The sequence below is a fragment of the Magnolia sinica genome, chromosome 2, assembly GCF_029962835.1.
Source record: "Magnolia sinica isolate HGM2019 chromosome 2, MsV1, whole genome shotgun sequence".
Taxonomy (NCBI): domain Eukaryota; kingdom Viridiplantae; phylum Streptophyta; class Magnoliopsida; order Magnoliales; family Magnoliaceae; genus Magnolia; species Magnolia sinica.
In genome coordinates this window covers 435,290-445,812 of record NC_080574.1, presented here as the reverse complement: position 1 = coordinate 445,812, position 10,523 = coordinate 435,290, and the positions used below count along the sequence as shown (strand labels likewise).

The 10,523-nt window shown below is 37.8% G+C and overlaps 1 protein-coding gene across 2 annotated transcripts; it reads left to right on the top strand.

The window, feature by feature from the left end:
- Positions 1 to 1,075: 1,075 nt before the first annotated feature.
- Positions 1,076 to 7,478, top strand: LOC131230973 (uncharacterized). Of its 2 annotated transcripts, XM_058227009.1 has the most exons (4): positions 1,076 to 1,412; positions 2,511 to 2,584; positions 4,261 to 4,322; positions 5,212 to 5,685. In XM_058227009.1, exons 1-4 carry the CDS (start codon positions 1,182 to 1,184, stop codon positions 5,331 to 5,333), a joined length of 489 nt encoding a protein of 162 aa, XP_058082992.1. In that variant the 5' UTR covers positions 1,076 to 1,181; the 3' UTR covers positions 5,334 to 5,685. The 2 variants fall into 2 exon arrangements, with proteins under 2 accessions (XP_058082992.1, XP_058083000.1); XM_058227017.1 differs by lacking the exons at positions 4,261 to 4,322; positions 5,212 to 5,685 and adding an exon at positions 7,240 to 7,478 and having other exon boundaries at positions 1,083 to 1,412.
- Positions 7,479 to 10,523: the final 3,045 nt, after the last annotated feature.

The following is a 10,523-nucleotide window of genomic DNA, read 5'->3' as shown; positions in this document are numbered from 1 at the left end:
ATATATATATATATATATATATATATATATATATATATATATATATATATATATATATATATATATATCATGGTGGGCCCCACTGAACCCTTAATAAGAACATCCACCTCACTAGCTCCTAGTTGGGTAGTACCCAATCCCCATTAGAATATTGATCGGTGTGTTACACACCATCAACCTACCAGGTGTGTTGAGGTTACTCAGTTTTGTAGGTCCCACCACGATACACACACACCCCGTCAACTTACTTTATGAGATATTTTTAGAGCATGGGACAAAAAATAAGTAAAAACAAAGTTCAGATGGACCACACCCCATAAAATAAGGGGGATTGAGGGTTTACCGTTTGAATTAATATGATATTTGGTTATGTTTTTTTTCTTTTATTTTGGTATGTGTGACCTCGTGAACATGTTGGAGGACAAATAAACATCATGATGAGCACTAAGAAGGTTTCAATGATAAAAATTATTGTCTCACTGCTTTCTATTTTATGGTCTACTTAAGATCCGGATCTCATTTTTATCTCATGACCTAAAGTGATGTTGCCAAATGAATGTACAGTATGAATACAACATATACATCATGATGGCCCATAGAACTTGATGGAATCAACACACCACCGAGCACATATTCCCGGATCCGACTGGGATTGCCTACTAACGCTGCCACAGGCGCAATGGCTAATGGACAGTGCTATGTGGGCCCATCATGATGTATATGTTTTATCCATGTATTTCATCTATTTTAATAGATCATTATATGATATGTACACAAAAATTAGACATCCTAGTCTCAAACGGACCACACGACAAGAAAACAGTGGTAATTGTACACCCACCATTAAAAACTTCGTAAGGTACACTGCAATGTTTATTTACCATCCAACCTGTTGATTAGGTCACGTATACCTTGACGAAAACTTTTGGAGTCCCTGCGAAGCTTTTAACGGTGGTCATTCAATCATCATCGTTTCCTATGATGTCGCCCACATGAGATTTGGACCTTCCTTATTTTATACACCATAATGAATATTCTACGAGGACTAAAGAGTTCGTGGTTTCGAGCCCTTTTTAGTAGTGAAAATACCAGTGTAATAGGCGTCGACCGCCGATTGCTTTTGAAATAGTAGAGTAGAGCAGAGCAGAGGAAATCGAAAGCGGTAGAGCTTCCCAAAAGAAATGTGGGGGAAGGCAATGATGTTAAGAAACGCAGCGGGGAGTTTGGGGTTTAGGTTAAACCAAAACAGTAGGTGGAGCCATACGGCAGCTCTCCAGGCACCCTTGGAGAGGGTGATGGACCTAAAGAATGAAACTGAATCCGTTGGAAAGTCGGGAAATAAGCAATCAATGGAAGCTCCCCATTTCGGTTTTGGTGGTTCCATGGAGCTTATGGCCGTTCCAAAGAAAAAGGTTATTCTCTGTTTCCTTTTTATTTTATTTATTTTATTTTCTCTCCTTCGTTTACCCTCCTTTGGTTGTGCTGTGGAGTTTTTTTTTTTTTTCCTTTTCCTTTTCTTTTTTAGAGCTTCTGTTTGGGAGTATTGAAGATATTTCAATATCTTGCATCCTTGCTGTTCTGATTCTCATTATTATTATTATTATTATTATTATTTTAATGAGAGAACTTGTTTTCTTGGGAAGAGTTTTAATGAGAGAACTTGTTTTCTTGGGAAGAGGTTTTTGTGCATCTGATGTATGTTTTTGATGGACACGAACAGGCCCTGGTTCATAACCATTTGTGATCGTTACACCTTAACCCATATCATACATCTATGTCCACTTTTTATTATTATTTAGATATCCATTGTAACCGGGGCATTTCCCAAAAATCACACCAATCGAATGATCATAGCCAATTTCTGGCTATCAAATGGATGGTTAAAACTAAATAGTTATAGGTTAAAGTTCAGTGGGTGAGATTGGTTGGTTAAGATCGTCTGGTAATTGCAATTTTCAGGCTGTGCCTTCTATGATGGGTCCATGATTTGGGTGTCGTGATCCCCATACATGCATGTCACGTGTAGGGTGGATGTGTTGACCCTATTTTTCAAATCGTTGACATGACGAGCCCAACCATGGATGGCCCCCTATGTTAAAAAACCTCCCAGATGGTACAGTCCTAACCCTTCAATTCGTGACTGGAAAATGGATGGTTAAGATGGAAAAATACACCAATGGTCCACATTCAAACAAGGAAATGACAAAGATTTAATGCCTATCATCTTCCAATCTAGGGGATGTTTGGCGCAGGCCATCTAGCGGGAACCATCATATGAATGATTTGGATCACTCTGGTGGGAACCGCGGTCACATTTGTTTAAATTGAAAACCTAAGCTTATTCTAGTCTTGTATTCTCCAATCAAGGTGTAGAATACCTCTTCGTAAAATATTGCGGACTTGCATTTATTATGATTCTCGTACTGATTTCTTACGGATGGAGTTCCAATATCTATAGGAAATGTTGTTGAAGGCCTGAAGATGACTTATGAGGATTGTGAAACATGCAGGTTTCTCCTTATAAGAGAGGCTTAAGAAATGGTCCGAAGGCTTTGAAACCTGTTCCGGTGATCATGCGCTGCCGGTAAGAAGAGCTTTTTTCTGTTTTAAATAACTATGAAGTGTATTTCCTATCCTTCCTAAAATTATGATAAGCTGCAAATGTATGTGGTCTGGAAGACAATTTATACTCAACTAAACGTGGTTGTGAGTATCTCATTACCCTTTTTTTGGTGATGCAATTCAATCTAGCTGTTGTCAGAGGTATCCAAACTTTGTTACATGATTTAGTGTGAGTTTCAAATCTTGAATAGCAAACATAACCTCTCTCTCTCATTGGGCAAGCATACCTCTTTTTTATTGAATTAATGAAACTAAATATTTTATCTACCAAAACCACACGATTCCATAAATTGGAAATGTGGATGAAGTCTCTCTTTCTCTTGATGAAAGTTCTCTCTCTTTCTCATGGAGCAAGCATAACCTTTTTTTTATTGAATCAATGTTACCTAAAACACGAAACCCCCCATGTTTCCCATTCCAGATTATGGGTCATTTGCGATCCAAATTGCTATTTTTTGCGACCTGCAATATGGCTCTTTATTCTTATTATTGATTAAGTTAATGTAAATTTATCTATATAATGTAGAGATTTAAACTTTTATTTATTTAGTTATAACATAACACTATAAATTACAATTTGAGTTCATATATAAAACTATATTGCATATACATTGTATGTATTGGAGTGATGCACATACCCCTAGCATACCATGTATTTGAGGAAGTGGCATACTGTGTGCTGTTCTCATACCATGTACCAAAGCAACCCACGATCCAGGTAACCTTGTATTGAATTGATAAAGATTTTATCTATCAAAGCACACAGTACCATGAAGTGGAAATGCATATGGAATCTCTCTCTCTCTCTCTCTAATGGAGCAAGCATAATCTCTTCTTTTAATTGACTTGATGGAACCCTAGTTTTATCTATCAAAACCACATGATTCCATGAAGTGGAAGTGTAGATGAAATATCTGGCACATGGGAGATAAGAAGTAACATGTGCAAGCTATATCTTACCCTTCTATTAGAAATATAAAATTAGAAGTTCCTAGTAGAGGCACAAGTGCCCTTTTCTTTTTTTTGAAGAAATGGGCATGTGCTGTATTGAAGAAGAGGAGCAATGTACATTAAAATATAGATTAGAAGTGAGAAGAATCTAGATGACATGTTGATAGCTAATGGGTGTGGGACTACTGGACTAGAGAGGGTTTGCAGAAATGCATTATGAAGTACACATGGGGAAGGCACAGGAACATGTTAATGCAACTTCCTAGCTTAGTTGCTTTCCCAAATAGATTTGATCTTTAATGGAGGAGCGTAAAATTGCATGTGTCCCATCAGCACCCTTTCAATACTTAAATGGTTGTCCTTTTCTTTCTTTCTTTTTCTTTTCTTTTATTTCTTTGTTTCTTCTTTTTCGTTTTCTTCTTTATCTTCTTCTTCTTCTCCTTTTCTTTTTTTTTTTTTCTTTTTTTTTTTTTTGAGAATTTGAAGGGGTTTCAGGCAAACTGAAATCCCCTTTTACCAATTTTCACATTATAGGAGAGGTGCTTGGTCATTATGAAGGTGGAGATTGTCAGTTGGTCTAGATGTGTAATGTAAATCTATTTATCTGACCCGTCCAGTATGCAGATAATGTCATAAATTATTGTGAAGATTCCATTAATCATCATGGAAATGTAAATATGTTTCCAGGTGCTTTGAAGTGGTGTTGGGGTTAACGATGAACACCTGGAGAGCTTGGTTTGAAAGCGCAGGTATGGAAAGTGATTAAAGGACTTCACAGAAATATTGGGTCAGAAAATAGAATCACTAATCTCTGTGCTGGTTACTGGTTTGGGAGTTGCATGTCTGCATGAAAACTGATCATGCAGAAATGATAGGTAATGTCCTTCTGTTGGGGTGCGGATTGCATTTTTGGAGAGCATTTGTATGCACTTCATGTTTCTGGACTTGAGAGGTGGACAAGGGCTAAAACCCCGAAGATGAGGAGGTAGAAGCGTCCAGTAGAGTCATTTGGTAGGTTAGGCAAGGTTTAGACCCTGGGCTATCCATGGAAGAATTGGATGTGGGATCCCTGGGGCTTGTTCTTGTTTTTTTTAATTTATTTCTTCTTCTTTATGCATGTGTGTTCTATTAAGAGTAAGCATACTCTCACTCTGGTCTATGGCCTGCCTCAGCATATTAGCATTGATTGACATGTGCCTTATGATGCCTCCAGTGTGTTGGGCAGTAGTTCTCCTGGTAGGCATTCCTCACAATGCAGTCTACGAGAAGGGGCTTTCATTATCTCATTGTCTCTTATCTAAGCTAGAGCTTATCTCTTAGCTTGTTATCATTTTTAACTTGGAAAGAAGTAGAGAGATAAACTGCCAAATTAGTTGGGATAAGGCTTAGATGATGATGTGAAAGAAGTAGAGAGAGAGGGATGCAGTAGCTCTCTCAGTTCCATTTTCTTCACATCCTCTTCTTCCTTCTCTCTAATGACAACACAATCTTCAATAACCATTTAAAGTATTGATCAATTTTTACTTGACTATTCAAAAACAGCTGATGCATCTGGACAGTAATTATGAATTTTCAATCAGCATTACTTTTGAGATGCGGGATATGTTGCAGGGATTATCTGGTTTACCTTTTCCTCAGAAGGGAGGATTATGTGGAAGATGGTCCCTTTTGCTGTTTTCTGGAGTATTTGGAAAGAAAGAAATAGAAGGATCTTCGAAACTAAGGTGACAACGATGGAGGGCATCATCTTCACTAATTGAATGGGCTTTGGTGAGTATTGGATTCATGAGTGTGCTGTGTATCAATAGAGGAAATTCTCAGGAATAGAGAGTTAATGCCAGAAGATAGGGGGATCATTGATATGTAATTGGGTGTTGTGGTAGCTAGTGTCTTGAACGGCCATGGGCCCTGTTTGGTCATTGTTGTTTTTGTGGTTCTGTCGACTGTGAGTCTCCTTGTATTTCTCGTGTGGTGGGTCATTTTTCTTTTTCGAGTCACAATAGGGTCACTCGTTGCTTGGCCCCATTTGTACTGTTTTCTTTGTCATAAATAAAGTTGGTTACCCATTAAAAGAAGAAAAAGAAATAAGAATTGTGGCCAATTTTCTCAACATTGTTATCATATCGCAAATTGTAATGGAGGTTGAATTGCATCCAATTGCAAAAATCGTAAATCATAAGATTTTTTTATTTTTTATTTCTCAAAAAAGATATCAAAAACATCTGAAAAAATATAAGTAAATCAGAAAAGATTTAAAACTGATAAATCATCCATTTCCCATCAATATGTACTAAAAAAGTAATACATATTATGATATTATCAATTGGGAATACGTATATGGTATGCATATCATGAGAGTAAAGGATTCTTGTCTTTTTCCCATTTTCTTTCAAAAAATTTACCTTAAAACACATACGGGTCCTTTATAGATGCTAAGTTTTTGTGATTAGAGTAATGTGACCAAAGCTCTTTGCACTAATCCCTGTAAATGTAATAATGGCAATTTTGCCAAAGTTGATTTGAAGCCCAGTCACCACCTCAGAGTATATGAGAGTTCAATTGCCCTGACTTAAGGTGCTCTGAGAACTTCTTATTCATTGATGCTTCAGTTATAATAATAGCTTACTTTCTAATCTCTACTACCATTGTTCCTGCTTTCTACCATTTATGGTAATTGGATTAATCTGCCTGTAGCTGTGGTAAAGCCTGACAGACTGAAACTACAGAGATAAGAGAATAAGGGAACTTCGACATCTATGTCCTTTGTTTCTAACTTCTGTTGATGGAGATGGAATTGGTGGATCTTGAAAGTAATTCACTAATATGAATGCTACAAGTTCCTCTGTCAAATACATTGGACGTATAACAACATCGGTACTCTATATATATATATATATATATATATATATATATAAAGGGAAAAGGTACTATGCACTCGACCTCACGAGTCCATCCCATTAGGTCGAGTTGTGTGGGCCCCACCGTGATGCGTTTCGAACATCTACCCCATCAGTCAGATGCACCATTCCATCGTGGGCTTAGGTCTCAAAAATCAAGTCAATCCGTGACCTGTGTGGGCCACACCACATATAGAAGTGGGGAGGGGCCGTGCACCATTAAAACATTCATAATCATTTTTTGGGCCCACCGAGATGTGGTTTGCAAATCTAGCCCATCCATTATGTGTGTCCCACTTGGATGAGGGTTCAGACCAAGTTTCAGCAGCATTCAAAACTCAGGTGGGCCCCACCAAGTGCTTTTATATGTTTTAACGGTGTCTTCACATGATTTTAGATGGTATGGCCCACCTGAGTTCCGTATACAGCTGATTTTTGGGATATCCCATAATTTAGAGGGGACCCATCAAATGCACGGTGTTGATGGTCGACAGGCATCACGGTGGGGCCCACACAGCTCGACCTCATGGGAGCTTATCGTGAGGTCGAGCGCATAGTACCTTTTCTATATATATATATATATATATATATATATATATATATATATATAACTTTATATTTTATCTTTCTTTTGTATGGTTACCATCCTATTTATCTGGATGCACTACTTATCTGTTTTTCTTGGTGTGGATGCAAAAGCTTTTGATAATGTTTCATATATGTATCAAATGGGATTATGGGGTTTTCTAACATTACTGACATGTTGCAGGAGCTGCGGCCGAGTTAAGTTGCCACATTTCTACTGTTGCAGTGGGGATAGGGGCTCCAGTGAAAGGAAAGATTCCTCTAGCTGAGAAGATCCGAATACTTTCCAGTCTGCTGAGTGCTGCTGCATTGCCAAAGCATGTGCAAATGGACTAGTCTTTCTACTATTTTTTATTTGATAGGTTCAAATGCAAACCCAGTTTTTGGATTTAATTTCATGAATGTAAAATGGACATTTAAACCCGTTTGGATACCACCAAATAAGTTACTTTTTCTACTTACAGCAGTAGATAGTAACTTATTTCAGATAAGTAAGTTTGGTTTATGATTAGTTATAGTAACTTTTTTACTTATATATATAATCACTTCAGTTAATTTTTTTCAAGCTTTTCTACTTATCATAAGTTGCTGAAGAGAGGCATCAGGAGAGATGAAAGAGAGGAGAAGCTGATAAGTATGTTGTTTACCAAACATACTTATCTTCTTAACAAGTAGAAACTAAGATAAGCTGCTCATGGAATAAGTAACTTAAGCAACTTACAATCCAAACTTCCCCTTGGGGAGTAGCTGTAGTTTTGCCCAAATCTTCCACTTGCGTGCTGCTCTGGTTTTGAAATTTCATGGTGACATAAAATTTTGGATTTTAAAAAGTTAAAAGTACCTCTCAAAAGAAGAAGTGAGTAGTAGTTTAAATACAACAGAAACGATCTCTAAATTTGTCATTACTATCTTGCACCACCTTAGCCTTTCTCCCAGCACTTTGGAGTCGGCTTTTAAATGGTAGATTGTAAAAAGTACTATGATCACCTTTTGGAAAAAAAAAAAGGTTTATGATCATCCCACCACCATACATTTACTAGGCTTTGGAACTGGTAGTGGCAGAGGTTCACAGCATCCTTTAAATTTGTTAATGTTTGAAAATACAATGTCGTGCCATGTAGTTTAGGCCCTGTTTGGGATTAAGGAAATCAGAATAGGAATTTTGTAAATCCATGAACTCGTCAACTTCATGGATTTGCACTAGATATGGATTTGGGGTTGTTTGGAATCCAACAACAAATCCGTGGATTTGGAGAGCAGTTATTGCATTGTAGAGTATTAATTGCAAAGGAATTACTTTTCTAACTTTTAAATTCTTTCATTTTAGGATCTAACAAGTCCTTAGTATTTTTTTAAGGATTTGGATTACCCAAAATCTATGGATTTATGGAGGTGTATTTGGGAAATCAATGTATTACGCAAATCCTGGACAAAAGAAATGGAAAATTTGAAACCCATGAATTTTACAAATCTCTACCCCAAATCCTTCACCCAAATAGCCCCTTAGGGTGTGTTTGGTTGTGACAACTATCATGAAATTTCATGACTATTCAGTCTAATTTGGTTCAAATATTGTGAAATTTCATGATATTTGGTGCAAGCTAACACACCCTTATGTGATGGATGCTCTTGCTTTTTCTGGGGATTGAATGCCTTCCCTTAGGATTAACCACTTGGGGCACAACAAGGTCATTTCCCTACAATTTTTTGGAACCCAGTTATTTGCCTAGGAAAAGTAATATTTTATTTAAGCAATCAGTTATCCTCTTCCTAGTGGATTGGTTTGATCTAGCATGCACCTGTGGATGAAAAACCTCAAAAGTGTTGTTCGAGCTAAAATTAGGCGAGGCAACAGGTGGCCCTCAAATTAGTATGCTGGGCCTGTCTGTTCAAAATTTTGCTCCCAATGGCCACCCAACTGCCAGCCTTATCTAATCACTCAACATTAAAGGCCACCACTGGATATTTGAGCAGTGCTATTAGAAGACTCCTGCAGTCTTAATTGTATAAATTGTTGGTCTCCTCTGTCTAGAACCAAAGTCGGTGTCCTCAACCTAGTATAGATAGCAGCAGTATTGGGGCTGTTTCTTGTTTGATTTGACCATCCTAACTGTAGGTGGCTGCCAAATTATAATCCAGGATCATATTCTGCCTGTGGCATCCAAATGGTTGTGATTAAGCATGTTTGTGGGCAAAAATTTTAATAAGCCAGACTAGAGCTGTTCAGAAGAAGCTGGGCCCCCGTTGGTCATGGCCACTGTCAGTCACACCCATGTTTTGTTTTTTAAAAAAATCTCATATAGGTTCCGCAAGTATGGTTTTACTTGGAACAATGCAAGCCATCGATCGAATTTCTTTGTTGAGAACTGATAAACTGCAACTGGTTGTATTCGACAAACCCATTTGGTATGCCTTGAGAGTTTTTATTTCCAAATCTTCCCATAAAATTTGGGGATACTTGCAAGGGAGAAATGCCTGTGAAAACAGGTTACAGGTTATTGTTAACTGCACATTTTTGTAGGTGATCTGTTCCAAGGGCAACAAATAGTTTAGTTTTCCTAGAATAATAATCCAAGTGCTACTCTTCATTTTCAATGTTCATGGGCCCTTTCTATCCAGATGAATTATAAAGCGCTCTAGTTTGTTAGAGGCTCAGGGTTCTGAACATGTGCAAACTAATAATCAGTGACTCTGGATCATTAATAAGATGATGACACCGATGGTGGATGGGGGTCACCATAAACAAATTGGAAGAATCTGACCCTTTGATCGGTTCTCTGAATAGACAACAAAGAGTAAATATCCTCCATCCGTGGGTGAGGATCATCAGACCAATGGGAGGATCACATTCAATCCTCTAAAATGCTTCTTCTTCGTTTTTTTTGGGTGCATGTGTGGCCTACTTGATCAACAGTCAAATCAATTTTGGCCTAACAAGGTCCAAACCGGTCCATTGCCACCCCTACAAACAAGGGTTTGACCTCAAACGTTCCCGCAATCTAGGACAGTATGTGCACAATACCTGTTGATCATGGTTTATTTTATTTATTCTTTTAATTATACATTAAATACATACACTTCTTATTAACAGCTTCCAAGCTGGTCCTTGTTTGAGCCCTATATTGGATGAGGGCGGATAGGGCTGAAGTAACACCGCATCAGGTGTGAAGCGGATTGCCGGATGGCCGGATAAGCCCCATTTGTCTAGATCATTTTAGGGTATGAACCCAAAAATGAAGTAGATCCAAGGTTCAAGTGGCCCACACAGTTGGGATTGAATGCTCACCATTAAAAACTTCTTAGGAGCCCATGAAGTTTTGGATCAAACTGATATTTGTGTTGTCACTTCATCTAAGTTTATATGACCTTATGATCGGGTTGGATGGCAAAGAAACATCATGTTGGCTCTTAGGAAGGTTTCAACCGTGGGTGTCATTATCACTACTGCTTCCTGTGTTGTGGTCCACT

Excerpts from the sequence above, each read along its gene's own strand:
- LOC131230973 (XM_058227009.1), top strand. The coding sequence starts at position 1,182 with ATGTGGGGGAAGGCAATGATGTTAAGAAACGCAGCGGGGAGTTTGGGG. Across the intron at positions 1,413-2,510 it reads TGGCCGTTCCAAAGAAAAAG|GTTTCTCCTTATAAGAGAGG; the intron begins GTTATTCTCTGT and ends TGAAACATGCAG. Across the intron at positions 4,323-5,211 it reads AGCTTGGTTTGAAAGCGCAG|AAGGGAGGATTATGTGGAAG; the intron begins GTATGGAAAGTG and ends CCTTTTCCTCAG.